General features: G+C 43.4%; 1 protein-coding gene across 5 annotated transcripts in view; it reads left to right on the forward strand.

Moving 5' to 3' along the window:
* LOC129842263 (glutamate receptor-interacting protein 2-like) overlaps nucleotides 1-16,843 on the forward strand; it is a 217,966-nt gene that overhangs the window by 50,959 nt on the left and 150,164 nt on the right. For all 5 annotated transcript variants that reach the window (XM_055910746.1, XM_055910741.1, XM_055910744.1 and 2 more), the window contains exon 2: nucleotides 335-415. In XM_055910746.1, the coding sequence (XP_055766721.1) occupies nucleotides 335-415 (81 nt within the window). The remainder of the gene's footprint in view (nucleotides 1-334; nucleotides 416-16,843) is intronic.

Below are 16,843 nucleotides of genomic sequence, written 5' to 3' on the forward strand. Positions count from 1 at the left end.
AAAGTAGTGCACTACATCAGGATTAGGATGGACTCCTGTCAAAAGTAGTGCACTACATCAGGATTAGGATGGACTCCTGTCAAAAGTAGTGCACTACATCAGGATTAGGATGGACTCCTGTCAAAAGTAGTGCACTACATCAGGATTAGGATGGACTCCTGTCAAAAGTAGTGCACTACATCAGGATTAGGATGGACTCCATTCAAAAGTAGTACACTACATTTGGAATTGGTTAGGTTGTGTCTCTGGTCAACAGTAGTGCACTACATAGGGAATAGGGTGCTATTTGAGACGTAGACCTATAATAGCCCTGTTTTCTGCCCCTTCCTTCCAGATGATGGTCCTTACTCTAAAGGGAACAAGGACTCACAGGGGACAGACAATTCCCTGACCTCCAGGAGACAGAGTATCCCAGGTACACTACTGAGTTTCTTTACTGTCTGGCTGCTCATCTCAGCTCTCTTTCACTGGTCTCTCACTGGTCTCTCTCTGGTCTCTCTGGTCTCTCTAGTATGTCTCTGGTCTCTCTGGTATGTCACTGGTCTCTCTGGTCTCTCTGGTATGTCTCTGGTCTCTCTGGTATGTCTCTGGTCTCTCTGGTATGTCTCTGGTCTCTCTGGTATGTCACTGGTCTCTCTGGTCTCTCTAGTATGTCTCTGGTCTCCCTGGTATGTCTCTGGTCTCTCTGGTATGTCTTTGGTCTCTCTGGTATGTCTCTGGTCTCTCTGGTATGTCACTGGTCTCTCTGGTCTCTCTGGTATGTCACTGGTCTCTCTGGTCTCTCTGGTATGTCTCTGGTCTATCTGGTCTCTCTGGTATGTCTCTGATCTCTCTGGTATGTCATTGGTCTCTCTGGTATGTCTCTGGTCTCTCTGGTATGTCTCTGGTCTCTCTGGTATGTCTCCGGTCTCTCTGGTCTCTCTGGTATGTCTCTGGTCTCTCTGTTATGTCTCTGGTCTCTCTGGTATGTCTCCGGTCTCTCTGGTCTCTCTGGTATGTCTCTGGTCTCTCTGTTATGTCTCTGGTCTCTCTGGTATGTCTCTGGTCTCTCTGGTATGTCTCTGGTCTCTCTGGTATGTCTCAGGTCTCTCTGGTCTCTCTGGTATGTCTCTGGTCTTTCTGTTATGTCTCTGGTCTCTCTGGTATGTCTCTGGTCTCTCTGGTATGTCTCTGGTCTCTCTGGTATGTCTCTCGTCGCTCTGGTATGTCTCTGGTCTCTCTGGTCTCTCTGGTATGTCTCTGGTCTCTCTGTTATGTCTCTGGTCTCTCTGGTATGTCTCTCGTCGCTCTGGTATGTCTCTGGTCTCTCTGGTCTCTCTGGTATGTCTCTGGTCTCTCTGGTATGTCTCTGGTCTCTCTGGTATGTCTCCGGTCTCTCTGGCCTCTCTGGTCTCTCTGGTATGTCTCTGGTCTCTCTGTTATGTCTCTGGTCTCTCTGGTATGTCTCTGGTCTCTCTGGTATGTCTCTCGTCTCTCTGGTATGTCTCTCCTCTCTCTGGTATGTCTCTGGTCTCTCTGGTATGTCTCTGGTCTCTCTGGTACGTCTCTGGTCTCTCTGGTATGTCTCTGGTCTCTCTGGTCTCTTTCTGGTCTCTCTGGTATATCTCTGGTCTCTCTGGTATGTCTCTGGTCTCTCTGGTATGTCTCTTGTCTCTCCCTGGTATCATTCTCGCTGGCTCTCCATAGCTCACAGTTCTCTTCCTCGGTCTCTCTCTCTGCTCTCTCTCTCTTGTCTATCTCTCTCTGGTCTCTCGCTCTGGTTTCTGTCTCTCTGGTCTCTCTCTCTCTACTCTCTTTCTCTGTTCTCTTTCTCTGCTCTCTCTCTTTGCTCTCTCAATTATATTCAATTCAAGGGGCTTTATTGACATGGGAATTATATGTAAACATTGCCAAAGCAATGTCTCTCTCTCTCTGCTCTCACTCTCTCTCTGCTCTCTCTTGCTCTGCTCTCTCTGGTCTCTATCTCTCTGGTCTCTATCTCTCTGGTCTCTATCTCTCTGTTCTCTATCTCTCTGGTCATCATATCTCTCTGGTCTTCATATCTCTGGTCTCTATCTCTCTGTTCTCTAGCTCTCTGTTCTCTAGCTCGCTGGTCTTTTTCTCTCTGGTCTCTCTCCGGTCTCTCTCTCCCTGGTCTCTTTCTCTCTGGTCTTCATCTCTCTGGTCTCTTTCTCTCTGGTATCTTTCTCTCTGGTCTCTATCTCTTTGGTTTATATCTCTCTAGTCTCGCTCTCCCTGGTCTATTTCTCTCTGGTCTTCATCTCGCTGGTCTTCATCTCTCTGGTCTCTTTCTCTCTGGTCTTCATCTCTCTGGTCTCTTTCTCTCTGGTCTTCATCTCTCTGGTTTCTTTCTCTCTGGTCTTCATCTCTCTGGTCTCTTTCTCTCTGGTCTCTCTCTCTGGTCTCTATCTCTCTGGTTTATATCTCTCTGGTTTATATCTCTGGTCTCTATCTCTCTGATCTTCATATCTCTGGTCTCTATCTCTCTGTTCTCTAGCTCTCTGTTCTCTATCTATCTATCTGTTCTCTATCTCTCTGGTATTTTTCTCTCTGGTTTGTCTCTGGTCCATCTCTCTCTGGTCTCTCTCTCCCTGGTCTATTTCTCTCTGGTCTCTCTCTCTGGTCTCTTTCTCTCTGGTCTCTTTCTCTGGTCTCTTCTCCCTGGTCTCTCTCTCTCTGGTCTCTATCTCACAGCTCTCTATCGCTCTGGTCTCTTTCTCTCTGGTCTCTTTCTCTCTGGTCTATCTCTCTGGTCTCTATCTCTCTGGTCTCTATCTCGCTGGTCTCTATCTCACTGGTCTCTATCTCTCTGGTCTTCATATCTCTCTGGTCTTCATATCTCTGGTCTCTATCTCTCTGTTCTCTAGCTCTCTGTTCTCTAGCTCTCTGGTCTTTTTCTCTCTGGTCTCTCTCCGGTCTCTCTCTCTCCCTGGTCTCTTTCTCTCTGGTCTTCATCTCTCTGGTCTCTTTCTCTCTGGTCTCTTACTCTCTGGTCTCTTTCTCTCTGGTCTCTATCTCTCTGGTTTCTATCTCTCTGGTCTCTCTCTCCCTGGTCTATTTCTCTCTGGTCTTCATCTCTCTGATCTCTTTCTCTCTGGTCTTCATCTCTCTGGTCTCTTTCTCTCTGGTCTTCATCTCTCTGGTCTCTATCTCTGGTCTCTATCTCTCTGGTCTTCATATCTCTGGTCTGTTTCTCTCTGTTCTCTAGCTCTCTGTTCTCTATCTATCTATTCTCTATCTCTCTGGTCTTTTTCTCTCTGGTTTGTCTCTGGTCCATCTCTCTCTGGTCTCTCTCTCCCTGGTCTATTTCTCTCTGGTCTCTCTATCTCTGGTCTATCTCTCTGGTCTCTTCTCTCTGGTCTCTCTCTCTCTGGTCTCTATCTCACAGCTCTCTATCGCTCTGGTCTCTTTCTCTCTGGTCTCTTTCTCTCTGGTCTATCTCTCTGGTCTCTCTCTCTGGTCTCTTTCTCTCTTGTCTCTATCTCTCTGGTTTCTTTCTCTCTGGTCTTCATCTCTCTTGTCTCTCTCTCCCTGGTCTATTTCTCTCTGGTCTCTCCGGTCTCTCTGGTCTCTTCCTCTCTGGTCTATCTCTCTGGTCTCTTTCTCTCTGGTCTCTTTCTCTCTGGTCTCTTTCTCTCTGGTCTATCTCTCTGGTATCTTTCTCTCTGGTCTATCTCTCTGGTCTCTTTCTCTCTGGTCTATCTCTCTGGTCTCTTTCTCTCTGGTCTCTTCTCTCTGGTCTCTTTCTCTCTGGTCTATCTCTCTGGTATCTTTCTCTCTGGTCTATCTCTCTGGTCTCTTTCTCTCTGGTCTCTTCTCTCTGGTCTCTTTCTCTCTGGTCTATCTCTCTGGTATCTTTCTCTCTGGTCTATCTCTCTGGTATCTTTCTCTCTGGTCTCTTTCTCTCTGGTCTCTTTCTCTCTGGTCTTCATATCTCTGGTCTCTCTCTCTCTCTGGTCTCTATCTCACAGCTCTCTATCGCTCTGGTCTCTTTCTCTCTGGTCTCTTTCTCTCTGGTCTATCTCTCTGGTATCTTTCTCTCTGGTCTCTTTCTCTCTGGTCTCTTTCTCTCTGGTCTAAATCTCGCAACTCTCTTTCTCTCTGGTCTCTTTCTTTCTGGTCTATATCTCTGGTCTCTATCTCAGGCTCTCCACAGTTCACAGTTCTCCTTCTTTCTTCTTCTAGCTCTTACTGTGTATCTCCCTCTCTCTCTCTGAGATCTATCTATCTCTATCTCTATCTCTGTTCCCACTCTCTCCTAGCAGGGATGGCTTGCTTCTGCCCTGGAGAGTACAGACTACATTACACTACACTGCACACCATGCCAAGTTCTACTATCACAGAGCACTTTATACCTCTCTCTCTCTCCATCTGTCCTTTTGGTGTTTCTGCTCTCTGTCAGGCGTTCTCCCTGCTGATTGTGCCTGGATGGGTGTAAGCTGAAGGTTCTCCCTGCTGGTTGGGCCTGGATGGGTGTACACTAAAGAGTGTAGATGACGATGATGGGAAGTCTGTATTCTGCCGCTCATACTCCCTGGCCGTGCACGCTGCTTCGCCTCTTATTTTCTGTGCATATTGCAAAGCGTTGTACGATGATAACTGGAATTAGCTTGTTGTATAGCAGGGGGGGAATCAAACATACAGCAGGTCTTCTTTCTTCAGCAGTAGTGTGAGAATACAGTGTTCTGTTCTTCCAGAGCCTTGTGTCACGACTTCCGCCGAAGTCGGTCCCTCTCCTTGTTCGGGCGGCATTCGGCGATCAACGTCGCCGGCCTTCTAGCCACCGCCAATTCACTTTTTCTTTTCCATTTGTTTTGTCCCCCCCCCCCCCCCCCCCCCTTATAAGATTTAGATGCACTATTGTAAAGTGGCTGTTCCACTGGATGTCATAAGGTGAATGCACCAATTTGTAAGTCGCTCTGGATAAGAGCGTCTGCTAAATGACTTAAATGTAATGTAATGTAAATGTCTTTGTTTTACACACCTGCTTTCAATCCCCCGATTACTTGTTCATTATTTAACCCTCCATGTTTGTTTGTGAGTGATTGTTTGTTTGTATATCGGTCCGTTATTGTGGGCTCGCATTGTTGCTTTGTATTTTGGTTTATTTAAAAGTAAAGTACGTTGAGTAAAGTACGTTGATTACTCATATCTGCTGTCCTGCGCCTGACTCTATACACCAGCTACACACAGGACCCATTACACCTTGACTGCTGTACAGAAATACTACCTAACTCCTTATGATAAAAGAGAGCCGTGTTACTCTCTTACGGTGCTGATGTAATATTTGAAAAAGTTTAATGTTCACCATATACATTGTGATTTAAAATGGAATCATCTAGACTAGCACCAGCTTGTATTTCAACACATTATTTCATCTCAAATTCAACATTTCACCGTTACGTTCGGACTGTATCCCGGGGCTAAATGTGAAGTGGTATATTTACAGTGTATTGTTACTAGGGCTGTTGCGGTGACTGTATTACCGCCAAACCGGCAGTCATGGGTCATGAAGGCAGTCAAATTTCACTCGACCGTTTAGTCACAGTAATTAGGCTTCTCCAAGCTCTGATGCTGCTGATGGTCATTAGTAGCCTACCAAAGTAGCAAACTGCCTGGTACTCAGCACTCTATTGTCCTTGTAATCACTCATCGATGCAAATGTATTCGGAAATCTAATCAAACACTTCATGAGAGCCCATGAGCTCATGTTGCACAACATTTATATAGGCTATGCAATTGCGAGAGAAAACAGAGTGATGGCCTCTATTAAAAAGAGGAGGATCCCATTAGCTTTCTATAGGCTTGGCTTACTATATTTTTTACTCAACTTTCCTAGTATTAAACACATTGCTTCTATTTACAACAGGAGTATAGCCTACCTGGATTTCATCAAATTGAAGCACCGGAAAAGCGTCCTCCATTGTCTATATATGCATAGATGACATGTATTTTTTCCCACTGCCCCTGTTTCGATACAGGTGACATGATAACGGTCCATTCTAAATCCAAACAAATGTCACACATATATTATTTAGTATATGTAAAGACAAGATTAAATCAAGAGTAGTCTGATGGGTGACAATATTAGCCTGTCACTTGTGAATGAGGCCCAGTGTAAGGCAGGAAACAATGCCTTTTTTTGTTGCTTTTTTTCTAATCATAGTCGCACACCTCATGTATTCTAGCCCATAGGCCTATATGTTTTGATAAGGTTTGTATCACAACTAAAGTGGCCAAATAACTTATTAAAATTAAGCACATTAATCTGCTTTACAAGGGGTGTAGAGCCTAACTGGTATATATAAGCAGCGTGTGAGTTTCAAGTTTGGGGAAGATCATTTTCACCATAAAAATGCACCTTTATAATAAAAGCATTACATGTATAATTGCATTTGTTGTCACTTTTGATAATGGTGTTTTCCTGCTAATGGAACATTTGTGCTTATAGCCTTCTGCCGTGTTCGCATTGCTGCGCTTATAATGTGAAGAAATAGCCTAATAGTTCATCAACATTTTAAGCTAAATGTTTTGATCTCGTCACGCCCTGACCATAGAGAGCCCTTGTTTCTCTATGGTGTAGTAGGTCAGGGCGTGACGAGGGGGTGTTCTAGTTTATGTTAGTGTTTTGGTATGGTTCCCAATTAGAGGCAGCTGGTAATCGTTGCCTCTAATTGGGAATTATATTTAAGTAGCTATTTTTCCCATCTGTGTTTGTGGGATATTGTTTTCTGTATTGTGAATGTAGCACCACGTAGTCACGTTTCGTTGTTCGTTTATTGATTTATTGTTTTTGCTTAAGTTTCACTTTGAAATAAATATGTGGAACTCAACACACGCTGCGCCTTGGTCCCGTCCTTACGACAACCATGACAGATCTGTTGAGTCAGCCACGTTGCATAAAAAATGTTTGGGATGCTAGTGGTTGCATTCATTTGGATCTATCACATCCTACCACTGTCCCAGACTATGTTTGGAATATTTATTTCTCGCACAGAATATAATAGGTTGACCTTTGTACTATGGGGGATAGTAGAATGACATAGTCTAGTGCTTTTGCTGTTTGTTAGACCAACTCATCTTGCTGGCTGACGAAAAGTAAATGTGGACAGTTCTTCCAATATCTTCAATATGCACCTCGGAAGTGTCTATCTTCACTTGTAGCCGTGATGGAGAGCCATGTGAGTGAGAGGTGCTTCGGAGGGAGAATGAAACAACGGGGATGCCGCCGAGAAATTGAAGGCATTATCGAGTGCTTATCAAATTGTGAATGAGAGATTGATGAAGTGTGTATAGCCTGCGCAAAAAAACCAAAGCGGAGCTCATGCCTTTCATGCAACTTTCTTCAAATCATCATTAGTTCCATCATGCAGCCTTACAATGTATTAAAAATCAAAACATACAGCCCGACATTTGTAGAACAACTAAAGTTACATTAATAACTCTACATTAAGCATATAGGAATACCTGTTAACCGCTAAACACAGAATAGCCGCATGTGCGCACTCCCTCAAATCATTTGGAGAAAACATCCTTTCTACTTTATTCAGCTTTGTTAAATTGTATTCTTCATACTATAAAATAATATAAAATAATGTCACGGAATTCTAAGCAAATATTGTCTGCTAAATGAACTAGTGTAGCCCACAGCCATATGGCATAGCCAGATCAGGACCTTAACAAAAGGTCAACTCAGAGTATGCTATTCTGTTCTTCTGAAATAGACTACATTTTCTTCATATCGTGTTTCTTTAGACCTATCTAAATAAATAATTGATTTATTGTGAAGGTGTAGGCTATATTACATCGATTTATTAGACTTTTTAATATGTAGATGTTCCAAAGGTCTGAATCAGTGGCTTGTATGCCTGGAAGCCAGGAGATGCTAAATGTGTTTATCTTAATTAGCGGTCAATTACTGTGAGACCGACAGTTATTTGCTTGACAATCACCGGCTGACGAATTTCTTTAATTTAAATTGTATAATTAATTTTGCTGGACCCCAGGAAGAGTAGATGCTGCCTTGGCAGCAGCTAATGTAGATCCATAATAAATACAAATACTCCACACTGCCCTTTCCCACCTGGACAAAAGGAACACCTATGTGAGAATGTTGTTCATTGACTACAGCTCAGCGTTCAACACCATAGTCCCTCAAAGCTCATCACAAAACTAAAGACCCTGGGACTAAACACTTCCCTGTGAACTTCCTGACGGGCCACCCCCAGGTGGTAAGGGTTGGCAACAACACATCTGCAAAGCTGATCCTCAACATGGGGGCCCCTCAGGGGTGCGTGCTTAATCCCCTTCTGTACTCCATGTTCACCCACGACTGCATGGCCAGGCACGACTCCAACACCATCATTAAGTTTGACGACGACACAACAGTGGTAGGCCTGATCACCAACAGCAACGAAACAGCCTATAGGGAGGAGATCAGAAACCTGGCCGTGTGGTGCCAAGACAACAATCTCTCGCTCGACGTGATCAAGACACAGGAGATGATTGTGGACTACAGGAAAAGCAGGGCCGAGCACGTCGCCATTCTCATCGGCGGGGCTGTAGTGGAGCAAGTTGAGAGCTTCAAGTTCCTTGGTGTCCACATCACCAACAAACTATCAGTCAGGAGACTGAAAAGATTTGGAATGGGTCTTCAGATCCTCAAAAGGTTCTACAGCTGCACCATCGAGAGCATCCTGACTGGTTGCGTCACTGCCTGGTATGGCAACTGCTCTGCCTCCGACCGCGAACCGCTGTAGTGCGAACGGCCCAGTACATCACTGGGGCCAAGCTTCCTGCCATCCAGGACCTCTATACTAGGCGGTGTCAGAGGAAGGCCCAAAAATTGTCAAAGACTCCAGTCATCCAAGTCATAGACTGTTCTCTCTGCTACCGCATGGCAAGCGGTACTGGAGTGCCAAGTCTAGGTCCAAAAGGCTTCTTAACAGCTTCTACCCCTTAAAAGTCTCATCAAATGGCTACCCAGACTATTTGCATTGACCCCCCATTTATGTTTTATTATAATTGTTTTGTGTGCTGCTGCTACTCCCTTTTTATTATCTATGCATAGTCACTTTACCCCTACCTAGAAATATGATAATATGTCACTTTACCCCTACCTATATGTAGATATTACCTCAATCACCTCGAGTAAGTAATACCCCCGCACATTGACTCACATTGACAGGAACCCCCTGTATATAGTCTCCACACTGACTTGGTACCGTAATACCCTGTATATAGTCTCCACACTGACTCGGTACCGTAATACCCTGTATATAGTCTCCACACTGACTCGGTACCGTAATACCCTGTATATAGTCTCCACACTGACTTGGTACCGTAATACCCTGTATATAGTCTCCACACTGACTCGGTACCGTAATACCCTGTATATAGTCTCCACACTGACTCGGTACCGTAATACCCTGTATATAGTCTCCACACTGACTCGGTACGGTAATACCCAGTATATAGTCTCCACACTGACTCGGTACTTTAATACCCTGTATATAGTCTCCACACTGACTCGGTACGGTAATACCCTGTATATAGTCTCCACACTGACTCGGTACGGTAATACCCTGTATATAGTCTCCACACTGACTCGGTACGGTAATACCCTCTATATAGTCTCCACACTGACTCGGTACCGTAATACCCTGTATATAGTCTCCACACTGACTCGGTACCGTAATACCCTGTATATAGTCTCCACACTGACTCTGTACCATAATACCCTGTATATCGTCTCCACACTGACTCTGTACCGTAATACACTGTATATAGCCTCATTATGGTTATTTTATTGTTACTTTTAATTTTATTCACTCTTATTTTTCCTTAACCTGCATTGTTGGTTAAGGGCTTGTAAGTAAGCATTTCACGGTAAAGTCTGCTACACCTGTTGTATTCGGCACTTTCGGCACAAATAACATTTGATTTGATGTCATAGACAGAAGCATGCCAAATCAAACCAATCTGAACTCATCTCTCGGCATGTCCAGTCCATTCATTATCTCAGCCAATCATGGCTAGGAGGAAGATTCCTGTCTTTTTCCGCGGCTAAACCAACTAGGCTTGTAATTTAACATATTTACAGATGGCAAGTTTGTTATTAAGGCACATGCAAGTTCACATGTTCCAGAAGGTATTTCTGCCAAATTCCTCTCCTGTGAAGTAGTGATGTGCGACATATGCCTACCTTCATGAAACGGGTCACATATCAGTCAAAAATATAAAATTCACGGTTTATTCTACAAAAAAAACTACTTTATAAGAGGTTTTAAAAATAGGTAATATTTTATTCCAAATCCCATGCTGTAGAGTCAGGCATTGTTGTCAGAATAGATGGATGCAGTTCAATGCATGATTCATATAACTCACCGATACATTTCTTGGTAGTACAAAACATATAGCTATCAGGTTGTAAATCCCAACTGGCCTGGTACATCGTCTGCTGCCTCCATTCAGGATGCACTGGTTCAGCTTCAATGACTCAATATTCTGGACAGAAACAAACGTAACCAAGGCTGGGAATGTCAATACAATCTAACTAGGAAGGGCAATGATCACAAGTCAGTCATACCGTGGCTAATAGACTAGCATATCTATTAATGTAGCTAAGAACACTGAGCCTAACGTTAGCTAGATAGCTGCTGGGAGGATGTCATGTTATTGGACGAGTGGGTAAGTGGCCGACTTTTCCCCCTCATATCGTTTTTGGTGGCTACAGCTATAGATGCAGGTGTTATTTGATTAGCTACCAAGAAATGTGACTCGCTAGAAAGCTATGCTGAACTTGAACGACTTATCCACAGTCAGCATATCTCTTAGTTGTCAATCAAATGTATTTGGCATCGATCAAATAGGCGGGCAGGCAGTTCCCATTCACTTGTCAAAACTTGTGTTGGGACATGCATGCATTGGCAGGCAAGCTGCAGAAGGACGAGCGGGCTAATATTCCCCATCGTTTATCAGTGAAATTTTGACAGTCAACTAGCTGACAAAGTTTGAGAGAGTTTATCCCAGTATTTCCCAAACTCGGTCCTGGGGACCGAGCTGATTCAAATAATCAAAGCTTGATGATGAGTTGATGATTTGAATCAGCTGTGTCGTGCTAGGGGCAAAACCCAAAACATGCAGCCCTTGGGGTCCCCAGGACCAAGTTTGGGAAACATTTAAATCATTTAGCAGACACCCTTATCCAGAGTGACTTACAAATTAGAAAGTTCATACATATTCATCCTGGTCCCCCCATGGGAATTGAACCCTGGTCCCCCGGTGGGAATTGAACCCACAACCCTGGCGTTGCAAGCGCCATGCTTTACCAACTGAGCTACACGGGACCACGCTGGAAACACTGGTTTATCTGCTCTTACCTCATTAGATTTGATCTCATCTCGCTGTGGATTAGTTGTTGATCTTAGGTAGGGGGAGAGAGCCGACCTGTTCATGGTTGTTTGATCAATAAGGCTGTAATGTTCCCAAATGTAAGAGGACTCCCGTGGTATTTACATATTTGCAGAAATTTATTCAGGTGTATTTTATGGCTTTTGGCCAATGCTTACTAATTGGTTTAAAGTCGCACTGTTGCTACTGCCAAAGTGAAAGATGGAATACCCATGTGGAAAATGACTTATAGGCCTACTGTAGCTCTGATTGGCTGTGGCGCACTGTTCTGTCTAGAGTCCTGGACAACACAGACATATTTGTATAATGGTTTATTTTCCCACTCTATATTGCTGTAGAATTTTCCCGAAATGCCTTAGTAACGTAACGTAACTCTACTCCATTCTCAAACATTCTACAGCAGTATGAAAACGGGAAAATATCTAAATGCTCTCTTGTCAAAAAAGGCAAACAAATACGTCATATTCTTCCCCAGGGGGTGTGTATATGAACAGATTTCTATATACGATTTCACGTTACTAAACCGCTGTCAGTTCCACTTTAAACACCATGCAGAACACCATCTCCTCTCACAGTGTAACACCAAGTGTGACTAAACATTGAAGTGATACTGTTAAAATTAGACAAATCCATGCTGAGAAATGTGTCCCTTTTTTTTTAAATGTATATTTTCCAGGTATTCGTATCAACATTTTAGCTGTTAATTAATGTATTTACAGTGTTACATATTCGTTTCTAGAGGACAACATTTTGCTTCATAAAGTAGCTAGGATTCATATACAGTAGGTCCAATATATGCTGTATCTCAATCAATTAAACAAAAATCACATTTCATGGTTTATTAGGTACACCACCCCGTTCACGAAAATGTAATGCTCCTACAGACAGTGAGTCACGTGGCCGTGGCTTGCAATATAAAGCAGGCAGACAGGCATCAAGACATTCAGTTACTGTTAGATTGAATGGGGAAAAAAAACTGATCTAAGCGACTTTGATCGTCAGTGCCAGGTGTGGCCACCCTCCTGGGCTTTTCACGCACGACAGTATCTAGGGTTTACAGAGAATGGTGTGACAAACAATCATCCAGTCAGAGGTCGAAGGAGAATTGCAAGAATCGTAGAAAGTAACAGGCCACAAAGAGATAACAGCGCAGTGCAACAGTGGTGTGCAGAACGACATCTCCTAAACCACAACTCGTAGATCCTCGTAACGGATTGGCTATTGCAGCAGACGACCACACCGGGTTCCACTCCTCTCAGCTAAAAACAAAGAAGAAGCGGCTCCGGTGGGCACGCCATCACCAACACAGGACTATTGAGTAGTGGAAAAACATTGCCTGGTCCAACGAATCCCGGTTCCTTTTGCGTCATGCTAGTCAGGATTTTGGTGTAAGCAGCATGAGTACATGGCCCCATCCTGCCTGTTGTCAACTGTACAGGCTGGCACACGTTAAGTCCCTTGATACCAATTGAGCAATGATTGAACGCCATCCCCCGAAGGTTTCAGGCTGCTCTGGAGGCAAACTGGCCACTGAGGGTATACTGTGGTTGTATTGAGGTTGTATTGAGGTTAGTACACTGAGGTTGATGCACTTTATTTAGCCAGGATAGTCTACTCAGTATCAATTGTCACTGTTTTCCAGGGAGTTGTATAGAAGTTGCTACGGTGACGTTATATCGTTTCCAGCTCATAGGAAAAATGATGGGCTGCTGATAGTCATCTGGAACAAGAAGACAATGCTCCTCCATTTCAGATATTTACAACAGGTATGTACAGAGTAGTCAAGGTTCAGCTGCTCACCAAAGCACCTTATCTCAGTTATTGGAAACCCAGAAACCTTTTTCCATTTCAGACTGTTACGGCAGAGAGTGACTGATGCAGAAAATGGAAGGCATTGGTACTTGAGGAATTAGTTTCCGTTCCTCTCAGTTTGAAAGGACTCTTTATCAGTCTATCTTTCTTAGATTAGGAGAAATAGGGATTTGTTGTTTCTCTCCATTTGAATTCACCTGTTATTTCCCCCAACAACATTACGAAAAGTACAGGCTTTAGGCATTGTCAACAAAAACACAATTCAGTTTAGAATATTTACTACAGTAACTCATTTGGTTTCCTGGAGTTGTTTTCCATGCAGGACATCATTTAGAACATTTTATTCTTTCCATGTCTCCCCCTCGGTCTCATGTCATGTTGTGTTCTCATTAGAACCCAGTCAGTTGAGTGATTAGGCTTCATTTTGCCTCAGTCCTTCTCTGTCACATTGCATGCCTTGTCACAGTTATAGCATTTAGATTAGGAGACAGTGAGTCTCTCATAGATACTGGAACTACAGCCTGTCTCCCTTATACCATCTGTACTGGAAAGATGACTATACTGTGGGAAACACTGCTATACTGTTAGGTAGACTGGAATACACTCTGACTATCACTTCGTTTCATTGTATTTGTTTGCTATTGTTTCACTTCAACAATAATGAAATGGAGTTAATTATCATTGTCGATTTCAGGCTTGGCATAAGGGGTGGTATGTTTCAATCTGGGCTATGTATATGAACTCAGGGCGATGCTCTCCTTCCAGATTTCATGGATCTCTCTGGATATACTATCTTTGTCCGTACAGCCAGCTGGGTTCTCAGTGCATCGTGCTGATAGAAATAAAGAACTCTCCGGGAAGAAGAAGTAAGGCGGGGGTGTACAGCGGCTTGCGAAAGTATTCACATTTTTCTTATTTTGTTGCCTTACATCCTGAAATTAAAATGGATTTTGGGGGGGGTTTGTAGCATTTGATTTAACCTTTCAAGGACACACGTTCCGCTAGCGGCACACCCCCCCCACCCCCACTGAAAAGGCAGAGCCGCGAAATTCAAAAAATATATATTTTTTAAATATTTAACTTTCACACATTAAAGTCCAATACAGCTAATGAAAGACACAGATCTTGTGAATCCAGCCAACATGTCCGATTTTTAAAATGTTTTACAGGGAAGACACAATATGTAAAGATGTAAATCTATTAGCTAAAAACACATTAGCATAATCCACCATCTTTTATTTGTCCACCAACACCAGTAGCTATCACCAATTCGGCTAAACTAAGATATTTATAGCCCCTAACCAAGAAAAAAACTAATCAGATGACAGTCTGATAACATATTTATGGTATAGGATAGGTTTTGTTAGAAAAATGTGCATATTTCAGGTAGATGGCATAGTTTACAATTGCACCCACCGTCACAAATGGACTAGAATAATTACAATGAGCAACGTGTTTACCTAACTACTAATCATCAAACATTTCGTAAAAATACACAGCATACACTAATCGAAAGACACAGATCCTGTGAATACAGACAATATTTCAGATTTTCTAAGTGTCTTGCAGCGAAAACACAATAAATCGTTATATTAGCATAGCACATGTGCAAACATTACCCCAGCATTGATTCTAGCCAAAGAGAGCGATAACGTAAACATCGCCAAAATATATTATTTTTTTCACTAACCTTCTCAGAATTCTTCAGATGACACCCCTGTAACATCACATTACAACATACATATACAGTTTGTTCGAAAATGTGCATATTTAGCCACCAAAATCATGGTTAGACATTTACATTACATTACATTTAAGTCATTTAGCAGACGCTCTTATCCAGAGCGACTTACAAATTGGTGCATTCACCCTATGACATCCAGTGGAACAGCCACTTTACAATAGTGCATCAAGATCTTTTAAGGGGGGGGGGGGGGGGGGGGTCAGAAGGATTGCTTTATCCTATCCTAGGTATTCCTTAAAGAGGTGGGGTTTCAGGTGTCTCCGGAAGGTGGTGATTGACTCCGCTGTCCTGGCGTCGTGAGGGAGTTGTTCCACCATTGGGGGGCCAGAGCAGCGAACAGTTTTGACTGGGCTGAGCGGGAACTGTACTTCCTCAGTGGTAGGGAGACGAGCAGGCCAGAGGTGGATGAACGCAGTGCCCTTGTTTGGGTGTAGGGCCTGATCAGAGCCTGGAGGTACTGAGGTGCCGTTCCCCTCACAGCTCCGTAGGCAAGCACCATGGTCTTGTAGCGGATACGAGCTTCAACTGGAAGCCAGTGGAGAGAGCGGAGGAGCGGGGTGACGTGAGAGAACTTGGGAAGGTTGAACACCAGACGGGCTGCGGCGTTCTGGATGAGTTGTAGGGGTTTAATGGCACAGGCAGGGAGCCCAGCCAACAGCGAGTTGCAGTAATCCAGACGGGGGATGACAAGTGCCTGGATTAGGACCTGCGCCGCTTCCTGTGTGAGGCAGGGTCGTACTCTGCGGATGTTGTAGAGTAGAGTTAGACAATGGGAAAAGTAGCCCAGCTGGTGAGAAAATGTTCGTGCGCCATATTAGACAGTGATCTACTCGTATACATAAATACTCATAAACGTGACTAAAAAATATAGGGTGGACAGCGATTGATAGACAATTTAATTCTTAATACAATCGCGGAATTACATTTTTTAAATTATCCTTACTTTTCAATACAGTTTGCGCCAAGCGAAGCTACGTCAAAAAAGATGGCGTCCTAAGCCACTAACATTTTTCGACAGAAACACGATTTATCATAATAAATTGTTCCTACTTTGAGCTGTTCTTCCATCAGTATCTTGGGCAAAGGATCCTTTCTTGGGTCTAATCGTCTTTTGGTGGAAAGCTGTCCTCTTGCCATGTGGAAATGCCAACTGCGTTCGGCATGAACTGGAAGCGTGCCCAGAGATTCACAGCGTCTCAGAAATAAATGTCCCAAAATCGCACTAAACGGATATAAATTGCTATAAAACGCTTTAAATTAACTACCTTATGATGTTTTTAACTCCTATAACGAGTAGAAACATGACCAGAGTAATATTACTCCCTACACTAATGCTTGGAACAAGTGCGGGTCGGTGGCCGCCGCGCGCATGACGCAGCAAGAAAAGAGTTCCTAGCTACAGGTTTTTTTTATTTATAGTGCCTGTGATTGCGCAATCGACCCCATTCAAATCGTCATCACGTAAAGGCATCCAGGGGAAGACGTAAGCAGTGTCCGTATACTCATAGGAATAACATTGGCCTTAAAACTGACTCCAGAACAGGGGCCAACATTTCTGAAATCTGACTCCATGTCAGGGAAATTGCTGTAGAATGAGTTCTGTTCCACTTAGAGACAACATTTCAACTCCTATAGAAACTATAGACTGTTTTCTATCCAATAATAATAATAATATGCATATTGTACGATCAAGAATTTTGTAGGAAGCCGTTTCAAAAATTACACGATTACCATAAATAGTGACAACAGCACCCCCTAGCCTTAAGAAGTTAAACAACATGCCTACCACTTTGAAGATGCAAAACATTTTTGGGGGGTGAAACAAACAAGAAATAAGACCTCCAAAAAATTAAAACATGACTGTGCATAACCATT

The sequence above is a fragment of the Salvelinus fontinalis genome, unplaced genomic scaffold (assembly GCF_029448725.1).
Source record: "Salvelinus fontinalis isolate EN_2023a unplaced genomic scaffold, ASM2944872v1 scaffold_0027, whole genome shotgun sequence".
Lineage (NCBI taxonomy): Eukaryota > Metazoa > Chordata > Actinopteri > Salmoniformes > Salmonidae > Salvelinus > Salvelinus fontinalis.